The following is a 15,830-nucleotide window of genomic DNA, read 5'->3' on the forward strand; positions in this document are numbered from 1 at the left end:
TCGAGAATATTTGCAGACCTTTATGCAAAATTCTTATTAAGCAGCAATTCAAACTCTAATAAAAGAGTGTTTTCGCCGAAATATTTAAAGGAAAAAAACACAATTTACAATACCTCCTTTCGGTTTGCACAGCTGTTTCTCTGTGTAGCAAAATAAGTGCTCATGAATTAAATTACTAACTATTACGATCTAATAAAATCACTTTAGCTATTTACCATTAACACATTTGTAACAAGCTTCATGTTGAGATATGAAAAGTTTATTTTTGAAATTTGCAAGTGGATGATTTTCTGTACCTTAACGAAGGGGCAGCCTCACGCTCACTGTGTAACAAAAAGCATATCCCAAATTACTTATTTAGAAGCATTGTCTAGAAAGAGAGTTGTTACTTTTTTGGGGTCACAATAATTTTGAACATAACATGCCGAATAGTGTGATAAATAGGCATTAAATACGAACATAACTTTCTTTTTATAAACAAATGGTGAAATATTGTTATTACCCCTTGCTGTGTTTTCTAAAGGCAAAATCACTAACATGGCATTGCTACCAAAGGCATCAGAGAAAGCTGTAACACCTAACATACATGTAGATCCTGAGCGAAGCCATCAGAGTGGATATGGTGACCTGGGAGGAACTGTAACCTGGGGCGTTGGCACAAACCACTTGTCTCTATAGGGACGTGGACTTCTACCCCAACACATCCATCTAGGCCCTGTAAAAAGAACTGAAAGCGCCCATGATAGTTATACAGGACTCACAGATGCCGTTCTTCTGGGTACAGATTTTCTGTTTTTTGACTGATGCCTCAAAGAAATACAAACAACTGAAAGTCCTTTACTTTTAGGTCCAGAAATAGTTAGTCCTCCTGGGACGAGGAGGACTTAGAGGAAAGGATGGAGGTGTGTAAAAGGGTCTGTAGCCCAACCCTATCAGGAAGGGAAGGGCACCTATGTCAACTGGGAGTGGGAGGTTTACCAGGGTGGACTCCAGAGGCAATTCTACCCCACAGGGGAAAAAGGGCAATTGGGAGGGCTCCTGTCCCTTCTCTAATTTGGCACTCGCCACATATATCTGTTTCCAAAAGTCTTTCTCTCTTTTTCATAGAGAACTATCGATGCCAGCAGCCCCATCTGTGAACTGAATGGCAAACAACCCACAAGAACATCTTGAGAAATGTTCATAGCAACGCTGATTGACTTTGGTATTGGAATTCTGTCCTAGCAGAAATGCATCAGAGGGTGGTGGACCAATGCCCCTCACATGAAAAGGCATAGACTAGAAGCTATTAGGCAGAGTCAACTGATCCAGAAAGAAAACAACACATGATCAATTGTAAGAGACTGGAAACAGAAAACGGACGCAGTTTGTGTACACATGTGACCTTTTATTCGCAGAGGCAGGGAAAATTTAACCAGATGTGTTGTAGTAAGTGTGGGTTCAGATCATGGGGATGGTATAAGGGCAGATGAGGTTGAAGGCGGGTCAGGTTGGGTCAGGGTTTTGGCCGTGGTGGGATACTGTCTGTTTGTTAGCTTGCAAGTCTAATAATTTCGACTCCTACTTGTGCATTCCTTTTCAAGCTACTTAGTTGTCTTTACTTCGACTAGTGACATGAACCAAAGAGGTCATTGTGAACCCACCAAATGAAACAGAACCCTCAAAATCTTTCAAGGAGGAAAACATTGTCTCAATGTTTAAACTAGCTAAGCCTTTAGAAACCACTAAAGATCCAACTAGTGGCAATAAGAAGATCATACAACAGAAATATATATATATATATATATATGTTGTCTATGACTAAGAGGAAATTGAGTGGTTCGGGAGACTTTTTAAGAAATCTGGGCTCTCCACCACCAACGGATAATTGACCTATTCCAAAATGTTCAAGGAATGAATTGATGCTTCCGTTGGTTGAAGTGGCCAGGGATCCATTGACGATATCTACAAGAGAGAGTCCAGAGGAAGTAGTCCATCTTTCGGATACTTGCCTTAGTGACTTAATTGAAGAAATTGAGAAGGTGGATGATGATGACATTTGGAAAAACCTAAGTAAATAGAAATGGGCCGAAATTGAGAGCCAAATGGCTCTAGCTACCCAATCCGAAGATTTGCTGAAGCAAAAATCAAACACTAAGCAAACTCAATCGTTAAAACAGAAGGATGCAGTACGGTTCAGAACAATGGAAGAAAAGCGTATGAAAAGTGTGCTAGAAAAAAGGCCACTAAAAACTACAGGAAATGTGGGGCATGGGCTAAACGAAAGTTGGAATCTTTGAGCCACTTTCAAAGATAAGGCAATATAAACCCAAGATCCCGTAAACGAAGGCCCTCAACAATGAGTCCAAAGATCTACATGGAATGAATTGTCGCTGGGCCTAATGTACTGATCCTAAATAGGAAGAATGTTTTGAGATTGCTACATTGTATCCTACCACTACGACAGATATCCACAGTCGATATTAAGATTGTGGAATTCATATTGGAAAAAAGGACTGATTGGGTTATTTTGCACCTAAACTCACAGGCCAAGGATCTGCTGCTGAAATAAAATGAAAAATTCCTATCATTAGGGTATGACACAAGTGACTATCAGGAGAGGATTAGAGCCAGCTGGAAGGAGGCGACAGACCATGAGAATGGAAATAAGAGGGGCACAAGGGCATGTAACGCCAAAAAAGCATCTAAAATCTCTAGGAATCCTGCACATGGGGATAAGCCAAAATTCCCCTTATTCTGAAAAAAGGATCTGATCCCACTAAAATTCACAGTAGAAAATAAGAAGAAAAAGCCCAATGCTAACAGAGAGGGGCAGGCGGACGCAAGAAAGGAGGAAAGAGCCTGGGATTGGCTAGCTGGGGCCTTGGGAAACTCTGGTCAGGAATAGACTAAAAGCCAGTGAAAGCTACAGACCCTTAAGATTGCCGCATGAAATACGAGAGGATCTCAAGCTCTTTTTATGGATAGGTCTCCCCTTCTGGAGCAGTTCGATATACTGTGCCTCCAAGAGACATGGCTCAGATCAGTACCGTTATGTGAAGGATTTATGGCTTATCTGAACACAGCTCCTAAAGGAATTGCTGGACGTCCATTTTCAGGCCTGCTGTCTCTGATAAAGATGGGGTCTGGTCTAAATGTAACCAGTATTGAAAACCCCAGCCCCTACGTGCAGATTTTGACTCTGATGATGATCAGTGTATTCAGTATCTCCTAGTTAACATTTATTGGAGAGTGAATATGGCCAAGGAAACTAAATTTGTAGAATCTATATTAAGGGTAGTTGATGAGGCCATGAGGGAAGGGGACGATGCTAGAATAATTGTGTGGGGATGCAAACATTAAACTCCTTAGCAAAGAGGGAATTCCGTTGAAAGATTGTGAATGGGATGCAAGAGCGCGTAAGTGGATGACAGGCATGAGATCGAGAGATATGCATATGCTTAATGCGCAAACTGAGGGAAATATCCCTGGTGAATGCACATGGAGAGGTGAGCAATCAAAATCATATATTCACTATTGCTTTGTGTCCGAAATCCTGACAATGATGGTAGATCGATTCGAGATAGGGCAACAGAAGTCTAGCGATCATGACTTGTTCAACTGAAGTCTAGCGATCATGACTTGTTGGCAATCTCAATATCTTTGCTGGAATCAGTGAAGTGTTTGGAGAGGATGGGGGAAGTGGATTTAGAATGGGGTAAGAATCGGTTAAGGCTGAGAGATAAGGATGTTATTCAAATAGCTAGTCAATAGAAAGCACTTACCCAAGCAAATCCGAATAGAGTGGATTATTTTCGGATCCTGAATGAATTTTCACAGAAGGGGGGGTTCTAAGGGAAAAGGTGAATGAACCCAAAAACATGTGTACGATCAGGAGTTGGTGAAGGCTAGACGCCATATGCGAGCCTCTATCCGGATGGTCCGGAAGGATGGTGCAATGTTAAAGAAGGAAAGAATCCAGAAAGCCAGACAAGAATATCGGAACTGGCTGATTGAGTCTAGAATAGGGAGAGCCCAGAGGGGCGCGGAGCACATGCTAAAAATTGTATGTGCAAAGAATATTCTAAATCTCTGGGAATTGATAAATAATGGAGGAACCTTCAGAGCGGTAAATTCCATAAGTATGATTGCGGAAGAAGCCTGGGTCTCCCATTATGCATCCCTTTTTGCGGATCTGGAAAGGGTGGAGAGTGAGGGAGGGGACCATGAATCCTCGAGCTGGAAATTTCATTTGACGAGAGGGAAGCCCAGTTAATGATTGGAAACCTGAGCTCATCTAGAGCAGCAGGGCCAGATGGGTTATTTAATTAAGAACTAAAGAAGAATAAAGCGCAATGGGCAAAACTCATGGTGGTGATGTTTTCACAGATAATGAAGAATGAAGGGATACCAGTCTCTTGGCGAGAGGCGAACATTGTCCCAATTTTTAAAAAGGGGGATAGGGCGGGTCCTTTAAACTACCACCCTATCGCACTGCTAGATTCATTGGAGAAATTGTTCGTGTCCGTGCTACTGAGAGACATTAAGGCATTGGCTGTTAGTAGTGGAATCCTCGATCCAAGACAAACAGGATTTGTCAAGGGCGTTGGAACAACTCTTAATTTCTTTATTATTAACATTCTTAAAGAGAGGCCATTGGACACACAAATGTGCTTATATCTTGCATTCATGGACCTCAAACAGGCTTTCGACAGGATGATTAGAAGTACGCTGTGGCCCAAGCTGAGAGTTTGGCATTGCCCCGTCGACCTAGTTGAGGCCATGGAGGCCCTGTATTCTAACACCTCAGTACAGATTAGACTGTCAGACAGAGGCCATCTGACCAGGAAGATCCCTACACATCGGGGACTAAAGCAAGGGTGTGCACCTGCCCCCCCCCCTGTTGTTTTGTCTCTACACTGCTGACTTGGTGTTGTCCCAAAATGACGTGGTAGCCTTCCCCCCCAAGAATTCATTTGATTGAAATCACTTGGATATTATTTGCGGATGATTTGGTTTTCTTGGATATCACGTCTATTGGCCTTCAGAGGAGAACTGAGTCATTTGGAAAGTTTCTCACTGAAAATGGTTGTAAAGGTCAATGTGTCGAAGTCCTGACCATGATGTCTGCTCGCAAGAAGAAGGTTGGTGGGTGTACGTGGAGAGCAGGAGATAAACCCCTCAAAATAGTGGAATCATAATATACCTGGGGGTGGTGATAATTAGAAACCTGGATGAAAAGGGTCATTATATCCAGCCAAGGTCCAAGTTATCTTCATTAACCAACCATGGCAAGGCTCTCCATTGAAGACATGGGAGATTCTCGAAAGTTGGGAGAGGTTGGAAGGCTTCTTTTGGCGACGAATACTAAGGCTCCCCAACTCGCTCTCTATGAATTCAATCAGGCATGAGTTGAGGCTGCAATCTCTTGAGTCCCTGATGTTATGGAAAACAGTAGTCTTCTACAGAAAATGTACATATTACCCTAAAGACATCCCCTTTGCTATTTTTGATCCGGGTAAAGAAGGACCGGATAGATACTTAGTGCAATAGATAAGGAAGGTAGAAAAGATGCTGGAAGCAAAAGGTATTGAGATATTGAGATGGGTGTATTGGCGGCAAATCCGATCAAAGTGAAAAAGAAACTCCAAGCTCTTGATTGGAGAACAACAGTGGAAAAATTGAGTCAGAAAAAACGGAGACAGCCAGGTGTGGAAACATTGCTCCATGTAGTAACTGTTTGTAAACCACTAAGGGAAATGAGAAGCAAATTCCTTGAAGGGCACTTGAGTGCTTGTCGCTCAATGGGGCCTGCACAATAGTGGGAGTGGGTGCTTTTAGGTGAAAGAACCAGCCTTACCATTGCGGTTATGAAGATGGTGGAATATGTGCTTAAGAAAGCTGTGGAAATGGATGGTGAGTGATCTGAGAATAGGCTGAATTGGAATTCCTTCCATAGCTGAGTTTTGTTTTTTTGTTTTCTCTCCCCCGCCCTACCACTTTGCTTCTGTCTGTCCTCCTTGGTTTGATTGAAACTTATTTTAAAGTTGTAGTGATTGGAAGCCGGTAGTGGGTTATTTTAATTTAATTTATTGAATGTAATAGGGAAAACTGAATTAATGTGATAATGGAGGATATGCATGTAAAAGGTTTAAAATGTGTATCTTTCTTTTAAACCAATAAAACATTATTAAAAATGAATACAAAAATTAAAGGAATGTATAAGCAGCATATTCGACCCAGAATTCCAGATTCCGACAAAACCTCAGCGCAAGGCATATATGATCCTACTGAAAGTGGCATGGAGAGTCTTAGCACGCAAATGGAAACAGTTGGAGCCCCCCCCCAAATATCGACTGGCTTCACAAAATATGGGGTATAATTGCGATGGAATGGATCACATATGGAATACAAGGTGACAGAGACAGGTTCTGCTTGGATTGGGGATAAGGAATCTGAACTACAAGTGTGCTCCCAAAATTGGAGAAAACTGGCCGTACTGTAAAGAAGTTGAACTTCTTGGTGACCACGGAAGAATGGAATGGTAAGAGTTTAGATTGTAGGTCTGGAAAGGGAGGGAAAAGGGAGGGGCGTGGGAGGGTACAGGGGAAAGAGGGTGGAATGTTTGTTTGTATATTTTGAAAATGCCAATAAAAACAACTTTGAAAAAGAAATAAAATAAAGTTGAGTAAAAAAAAAAACAAGAAGTGAAAGTTATAGAGTCCTTTATGTGAACTGCAGCTTGTTTACCTTTAAAATAATGTACTGCTTCTGGCCAAGATTTTGACCCATTTTGACTTTAGAGGACCCAGTTGTCCTCAATATGCCTTTACGCGCCAGAAGAACTTTCCACTGCTATTGATGACTTACTTGCCAAAAGGCAGGGCTCCAGCTTTTGATGGATTCATGGCTGAGTTTGAATTCAAACCCACTATTACGGTAGCACTCACTTAAAGTTAGGCCTTGTCCACTGTACATGTTCCACCAATATGTTTCTTTTGGACCCTCTAGGTGGCCACAATCTTTGGCCGTGGTCACTATGCAAGTCTTTTGGGCCTTGGATATTGAGCACATCCTTTGGCCGTGCCCACAGTATATTTTAAAACACTACCGGGTCATTAGCCATGGCCACTCTACATATTGCTCCAATAGGTTTCTGAATGGGCCCATTAGTCATGGCCTTCTGCAGTGGCCAGAGCACTAGGTTTCTTGTGGGCACATTAGCCATTACCTTTGGCAGTGTCCACTTTCCATACTGCACCCCTTGACATGCTGCCCCAATAGGTTATCCTCACCACTCTGCAGCTGTAAAATTGCCCATTTTGTATTAACCTCATTTTATCAACTCTTTTTCCCCTGGTTATTAGTAAGTGCCCACAAATAACCCCGGTTATCTGTAAAATGCGTGCAAAATACAAAAACGTCCCTGCCCTCCGAGGCACTCACCAAGGGCCCTCCTCCTTGTCCCATGCTCCCCCCAGCCCCCTCAAGTTCTTTTTCCCTCCCTATTCCTCACCTATTCCCCCCAACACTTGTCCTTTTGTCCGACGCACTGTTATTCCCAATTTAATTTTCCATCATATCCTCGGTTAGCCTGCCGACAACCCAGGTTATGCGAAAAACGTTCGAGATCTGAACTCGAGCCCCCGTGCCCCTCACGAAATACTCAATTCCACATGGTTTCCCCTTTCCCCCCTCCCCATCTCTAGTCTGATGTCACTGCACCCTTTTTCCTCCTCCAAATGGCATTTTTTATGCTTTTAGTTTTTGGTTAACCCCAGCTATACCTGTTATAACCGTGGTTATCTCTTGCTTTGAACAAATAAAATGGAGGAATTTTCATTTCTGAAAAGCCTTTTTTGCTGCCAAGCATTATGGGAGATATAGCTATAATTTTGGGATAAGGGCGGCACACCCTTCTCCTTCAAATATTTTAGGAACTACTTACTGCACGGTATAACCCCAGACCCTCCTGGAAATCGAGTCAATGCTTCGAGCCCAAGTTGTTTTGCACCTGGTCCAATTCCACCCAGCATTGTATTGCTTACTTAATAGCTTTTTCATTTTGTAACAAATCTTTCCCACAATGTCTGGTCTGGGCAGGGGGGCGTTGAGGTTTGGGGTGGGGGAGGGACGTCTGTGACAAATATTTTGTTTGCAAAATAGCAACCAAATTCGTCAAAAGATATTCGCAATTACATTTTTGGGTTTCCTATTGAACTTGATACTCAGCTTAACTATAGTGTGGCCATCACCGAACTAATATTTATATATATATATATATATATATGTATATATATAAGTACGGCTGAGGGAGTCCCAGAGTGCCTAAACCGTTGCTGTGGCCATCGCGGCACATGGCTTGCGCGGACTGTTGCCAGCCAAGCTCACACTCCATAGCGTTAATTAGGCAATAAGCCTCGAGACTGCTGGTCATTACCGCATAAGGTAATGCCCCGGGGTCCCATATTTACAGGCCCAAGCGTAGCGACGGCCTTAACGAAAGCCCCAGGTACATTACTGTAGGCGGTAATGCCCGCAGTTGAGGGGCGTATTGCCATTAGTACCTCAGCCTGTTAGACCGGGGTACCAATGGTGTTTTTTTTCCAGCTGCGAGACGCATTGCATTTTGCAGCTAGAAAAATGAAAAATGTCAAAAAATAGCCGCCACGGACAGAAAAAACGTAGTCCATTTTCTCTTTCCGTGGCGGCCATAGTAAACTAAGAAAATGGCCACCATCGAAGGGGAGAAGGGACTACGTAGTACCTTCTCCCTTTTCATGGGGGCCTGAAGAAACACGGAAGAAAGGCTCGGACTGGCGTGAGGGATGCAGTGCGACATGAGCAGAATTATCAGCAGGTAAGGCTCGGAAAAGGACCAATAGGCAAGTGGCTTTTTTATATTTCGTGCAGCACCGGATACTAAATAATACACTGATACATTGGATAACTTAGTTAAACACCACGTAAAAATTTAGTTTAGAGATGAGCATGGAAAGAAAAATTACATATATGAATATAAGTAAAAGGGAGACTACGGCGTGTTGTAAGGAACCTTTGATGTGGGAAGATATGAAGCTGAAACCTCATTTAATCCAATGGAAACGATGCTTGCCAATGCTGAAAGAAACCAATAAAAGGCAGGAACCTATTAACACAATTCAGAAACTACCCAGGGACTGTTTCACAGAAGAACCCATCTACACTAATGAAGTACTCAGTAAACATTCATGAAGATGTGGGAACAACTGAAAAAATCTGTTTTGATTTATAAAGACAAGAAGGTGCCAAAACGGACTGCACCATAACTTATATTTCACAACCGGATCAATTTTGTTGGTTTAATATATCTCACATCAGTACCTGTCAATTCTATCTGCTATAACTTGCCAATATTTTACAAAAATTTAATCTATGTATATGAATTAACTCTGCCTGCTTCCTACTGATACTGTAATTTAAAAATCATAAAAAATGAAACATACCATTCTTGATGACATATCAACGTGATTCAAAATAATCAACCTATTCTCCTTACAGCGTTTTTATATGATTATGTCATCAGGTCTTTTCAACAATGTTCACTTAGTATGCTTTAGGTTGCTCATTGCTCTCACACCACCTTTGTTAAGGAGTTCCCAAGACTTCAATCTTCTCCGCTTCTTTTCAAAATATGTATGTCTCCACTTTCCTCCATTACATTAACAAGAGTATTCGCTTATTTTAGAATGCGTCATCTTAGATTCCTACTTCTTCTAATTGGCGATCTTGTTTCCCAGGTCATGGTCCTCGTCATTATTCTTTGCTATCACTTTCAGATGGTTCGATGGTTCAAATGCTAATGATTCTCAAACATTAATTTCTTATGATTCTTTCTGCAATCAATTTAACAATACCATTTTCATGCCCCACTAATTTCATCTCAGTTTGAATAAAACTACTTTTCTTTTGTGCTTTTCAGTCTGTTGCTTTTCCATTCTTTATCACTGTCCAATTGTGTCTATTTCTCCATGCTCTTCGATCATTTGATTGTACTTTGGGCGTTATATTCGACACATTCCTCACTTTCTCTGCTTATATCTCTCCAATGTCAGGGATGGCAGATTTCAGCCATCATTTATTTATTTATTTATTACGAGTTCTTGTATGCGCGTGCCACATGCCAATAGGCTTCAGGGCACGCACATATACGACCACAAGACAGACAACCAGAGACAAACAGTACTAGGAGATAGTGAGGCAAGGGGATACAGAAGAAAACTCAAAGTCAACAGTACCGGATCCAGGGAGGGGAGCAACTCAGACAGACAGGAACTAGTCCAGAGGCAGATTAAAAGGAACGTCTTTAACTTTTTTTTTTACTTGACCGTTAACTCAACAGCTCTCTAATTTGGGGGCAGCAGGTTCCACAGATGTGGGCCTTGTACACTAAAGCTACGACCATCAGCCCCTACCAACCTGAATCTGGGTTTAACCAGTCACATGCAGTGTTGGGGCCCAAGAGGGCGAGAAGGGACGTGAAGTTGAAGGCGAGCTGTGCAATGCTGGGGTGCCATGTTCGTCACACATTTATGTGTGAGGGTCAAGATTTTATGTGTCAGTAGCGCTCTTGCCCTCGTAGTGTAGCCGAGGAATTCTTCTCGACAATCTACCGAACTAGTTGATACAATGAACAACCAGAACTATTGATTAGCGGAAAGATGGAATGCCAACGATGAACCCAGAACCGCATGGGACAGGATACTGGGACGAGACGTCTTCTCAAGGTGTACAGGCAAGACCCCCAGACAACTGCAAGAAGAGCAACAATCACAATGGTGCAATTCTATGCAGAAATTCAAACATCAAGAGAGAAACCAAACACTAACCTGTGCAGTTCTTCAGAGTTTCCGAAAATCCCCAAAAAGGAGAAGTAATGTGGATGTGTTCGTGGCAAACCAAAATTCGAAATGTCATAGAGTCAACCAGAAGTGAAGGCAAAACAGGAAACAGGAGGTGAATCCGAGCAGATGTCCAAAGAGCAACACCTAACCCGACGGCACGAGGACCCCTAAAGGTACATTAAGGCAGTCTCTAGTCCGTGTACCAGTGATGCAAAGTTCCAATGCAGGAGTAGGAACCGCAAGCGGGAAACAGTACATAAACTGGCTGGCAAAGCAAGGCAGGTCCGGTGGCGGTCCGAGGTCGAAGAGCAGGGCTGGCAGCAAAAGTACAAAGGAGTAATCAAGGTAGGTTCGGTGGCGGTCCGAGGTCGAAGAGCAAGGCTGGCAGCAAAAGTACAAAGGAGTAAGCAAGGCAGGTCCGGTGGCGGTCCGAGGTCGAAGAGCAAGGCTGGCAGCAAAAGTACAAAAGAGTAAGCAAGGCAGGTCCGGTGGCGGTCCGAGGTCGAAGAGCAAGGCTGGCAGTAAAAGTACAAGGGGGCAAAACAAGGCAGGTCCGGTGGCGGTCCGAGGTCGAAGAACATGGGGAAAACAAGGCAGAGAAGACAAGGAAAGAACCTGGATACGAGGATAGCAAGCCGCTAGAATACAGGATTCAGAAGCACCGGCATAACGTACAGGCGTGGCTTAAATAGGATCATGTCATGATGCCTACCTCCAAGGAGCCAGGCCCAGCCCAGCAACCCCAGAGGCAGACATCATTTTCCCCAAGGACGTCTCAGCAGGCCCACATTGGGGCCTTTTGGACGCAGTCCTGGCGCCTTCGGCGCCAGGCTCATTCTGGACCCCAGTGCTGGCGCCTTAGGCGCCAGGCTCATAAAGCAAGACATGTGTGTAAGTGTTTTAATGTGCACTTACCTGAAGCAGACCGTGCTGCTACATCCAGGCCCTCTTGAGGACTGAATGAGACTACTTTATCTTTTGGACTACTTTATCACTCGGGTCTGGCCTGAGGAAGAATACATACCTGAGTGGAAGGATACATACCTGGAACTACTTTACAGGCTATTTAAACCACACCCGAAGAGCAGCACATGCTTCGCGTTGTTCTGCATCTAGCAGCTGGACGCTCACCGTGTTTGCTCCTGCATTCGGACTTCTGCCACGCCTGCCAGCACCCTGATCACCTACAAAGGAAGAGAAAGAGAGAATAGGAGAAGGAAAAGACTTACCCTGCAAGATCTGCATTCCGGAGTCAGCTCGCCGACGATCCTGCAAAGGAAGACACTTAATTTAAAAGCACATCGCATCGACCGCCGCAGCGCCGCATTCCACTCACCTTCACAGGGCGCCTCCATGTTCAGCAGCGATCACCCGGATTCGCAGCCACGCTTCCACGCCTAGGGAGAAAAAGACAAGAGCAAAGGTGAGAGAGAGAAGGGAATGAGGAAACTTAAACCTCCATGTTAAGACTTACCTGTTGGGTCATTCCCTCTTTATTTGGGGTCCGCGCCGCATCCAGGTGTTTCCGGACCCCGGCCCCTATGGGGAAAAAGACATTAGCGTCAATGAGCGAATGAAAAGACATTACCCAAAAACGCTCATCAAGACTTACCTGATTTCTACAGGGATTGCATCTCGGGTCGGTGCCTTTTCCCCGGCATTCCGTACCCCGGCCCCTATGGGGAAAAAGACATTGACATTAGCATATTGATACAAGGACAAAGGGGGAACCTTTCAAGGAACTTACCTGGAAGCCAAGCAAGTTTGGTTCTCATAAAACCAAGAATCCAGTGAAGTAACTGGATACCAACGCGCCCCTGCATCAGAAGCAGGAAGGAGAGCTCGCCCTTCAAGACCCTAAGGTGAGACGCCACGGGAAGCACTGAAGGGTTTCGAGGAGGGTGAGAGGGGAAAGGGGGAGGCTGGTAGCATTCCCCGCAGACAGTTAATCCCTTATTCTCGCCTACAGAAGGATACTTTTGCACGCCGGACAAACAGGAGTTGGGAGTCCGGTCCAGTCCATCTTCTGAGCCCCGCGCAACACCTTAGAAGAGGTCACAGCAGCACGATCCTGGCCAGCGCCTCCGTGGGAGTCAGGTGAGCGTAACAGATCACATGAGCAAAATATGTCCTTTAGCGTGCACGGTGAAACCTGAATGCCGTGAGAGGACGCCATCGTCTCCATGCCAACCTCCAAGCTCCCGGCAGACGAGGTCTTAAAGGGGCCGTAACCACCATTGTTTGGCAAGTACGAGATCCATAAGTATTACGTCTCGTGGAAGCCGTGGAAGCCGGATAATTACGGCGTCCTAACACCGATGAGTTCTGCCAATACTTGACATTATGCCCGATTCTAAGTTTCACAGGCAGCCAATGTAGACCCCGCTGGGCCCCCGTGACGTGGGCTCATCTCGAGAGACGTGAGACAACCCGCACTGCACCATTCCAGGAGACCTGTAAGGCTGCTATGAGGGAGTTTGTGCAGCCACTGAGAGGACTGTTGCAGTCGTCCAAACGTGTGTTGTTAAGGACTGATGCCAACGTGGCTAGGTTCTCTGCGGTTAGAAAAACACAAATGTTGCATAAGAGCTTTGTGATCAGCCCACAAGAGGAACAAATGGATGCTACATGATGTGACATGGACAATTCGGAGTCCAGGACTACTCCTAGGGTCATGACCTTCTCTATCACCGGGGTCAACAAACCCAGGAGAAGGACCTGTTTCTACTCTCCTGGCAGGGACCTCAGTCTCATAGTGGGAGCTACAATTAAGAGCTCTGTCTTCCTGGCATTTAAAGCCAAGGAATTAACGGCCACGCAGAGATGAATGGCTTTTTAGATAATATTCAACTTGGCCTTATCCTGGGTGTATGAACCTGACAATTGAACGACTACCTGTGTGTCGTCGGCGTAATTGGCCACCTGGACAGCCAGGCTGATCAGCAAGATCAGAAATGGAATCAAGTAGAGATTAAACAGGATAGGGGCGATACAAGATCCCTGAGGTACCCGACAGGTGATAGGGGAGGGATCCGAACAGACTTCACCAATATTCACCCTGGAATTCCTGGCTCCCAAGAAGGAAGAAATACATCTGGCTGCTTTTTGAGAGCATCCGGCAAGACTGTAATCTGTCCTTCAGTAGATCCATGACTAACAAGGTCAAATGCTGAGGATAAGTCCAACAGCATTAGGACTGATAATTGTCCTTGATCCATGTTAGATAGTAGATTGGTTTGCAGGTTGTGCATGGCAGTTTCCGTGCCATACCCTTTCGGGAAACCGGATTGGCAAGACGTAAAATCTTATTGCTCTCAAGAAAGTTTTGAAATTGTATATGTGCCACCTTGTCCAAAACTTTCAGCAAAAATGTCACAAATTGGATGATAGTTATCCAATAAAAAGGGATCCAATGACTCCTTTTTCAAAAGGGGGGGTGACCCATGCCTCCTTCAAAAACAGAGGGACGCTACCCTAACCAAAGGAGCAGTTAACAAACTTAGTTACCACGGGCCAAGGATATCCCTGCACTTCATAAATAAACTGGAGGGACAAGCATCACTGTGATATGAGGTGGGTTTCATCTCAGAGATTGAACAATAAATGCTTCGGTACAGAGAGCGAAGTTGAATACGAGGGGTGCTATCTCAAGGGGCTCTGCTTCTTTAACATCCAACACCATTACTTCCAGAGCATCTTTTATCAGCTGAATATTGGCCTGGTGAGTAGAGACCTTATTTAAAAATGCATTGTGTATGGACTAACACCAGTCCTTATCTTTTACTGGCATTGACAGATGTGTTTTTTTTTGTCTTTAAATCCTGAAGAATGGAAAACAAATCCTTTGAACCGGAGTTTGCTTTCAGGATACTTTTTTTTTTTTTTTTTTTTTTTTTTTTATTTTGGATGGCTGATTAAATCAACCTTTCAAAACGAGGTTTAAAACAAGATACATACATTGTTAAAAGAAAGAAAAAAAACATCACATGTTAAAATTACATGTTAAAATCAGATACAACTATGCCACAATCAAGATATAATAAAGAGCCAAATACTATCGCATTTCTTCCATTTCTTCCAATGGGCAGATTAGTTACTTACTTGAGTATGGGACATAATATTTTGTTTAGGAAATGGATAGTGGCTATTCTTATTGTTATCTTTGAGGTTGCGAACAGCTCATACCATAGCTCATCATTAGATCGTCTTATGTAATGATGCCTTGTTAGTTTGTCAACCAAATCCTTTCTCTGTGAATGTAATGCAGCACATTCTATCAATAGATGTTTCAATGTTTCTTCGACTTTTGCATCATTGCAGAATCGACAAAAAAGACAGTCTCTCTTGATGATACCCCTTCTTAGCAAGACTTGTTTCGTTGGCCATAGATTCAAACGAAATCGCAATATTTGATTTCTCAATTTATGGGAAGGACATTTTAATAGGTAATCGGCAGTTCCCTGGAGTTTTTTATGCCCAAACATAGCTCTATCAAAATCTTTTAGCTTCATACAGTTCTGTTGCGTTATGTGCCAATCTAAATGATACAATTTGGTTTTAGCTTTGGTAGGATTGGATAGTAGTAGATCTAATGTGATATTAGCTTCTGTTAGATCCGACAAAACAGCAGCTCTCCAATTTACTGGGAATAAATGTTCTGACCGCAATAAATAGTCTGCCAGGATTCTTAGCACACTATTGCTGGATAAGCCCATCACACATTTCCGGAATAGGCAGCATCTCTTCCAGGACACTTGTATGTTCACGGAGAGAATTCCCAACTCAAAACGAAGGAGTGCGTTTGGGCAAGAGTTTGGAAGATTCAGAACTTTCTTCCAAAACCTAGCCTCAATTTTGTTCCAATAACCAGCCTGTGGAGGTGACCAGGCTTCTGAACCATAGGTAACAATGGGGATTACTTTTTGTTGATAAAAGGTAAGAATATGTTTGCAAGAGAACTTACCATAC

The 15,830-nt window shown here is 43.6% G+C and overlaps 1 protein-coding gene across 1 annotated transcript in view; it reads right to left on the reverse strand.

Annotated features, from left to right (window-relative positions):
- Positions 1-259: 259 nt before the first annotated feature.
- Positions 260-15,830, reverse strand: part of LOC138467193 (tropomyosin alpha-1 chain-like) — a 996,954-nt gene continuing 981,383 nt past the window's right edge. Inside the window, exon 20 of the mRNA XM_069607248.1 lies at positions 260-323. Within this exon, the coding sequence (XP_069463349.1) occupies positions 260-323 (64 nt within the window). The remainder of the gene's footprint in view (positions 324-15,830) is intronic.

This window comes from Ambystoma mexicanum, chromosome 4q (assembly GCF_040938575.1).
Source record: "Ambystoma mexicanum isolate Mex_15411 chromosome 4q, UKY_AmexF1_1, whole genome shotgun sequence".
Lineage (NCBI taxonomy): Eukaryota > Metazoa > Chordata > Amphibia > Caudata > Ambystomatidae > Ambystoma > Ambystoma mexicanum.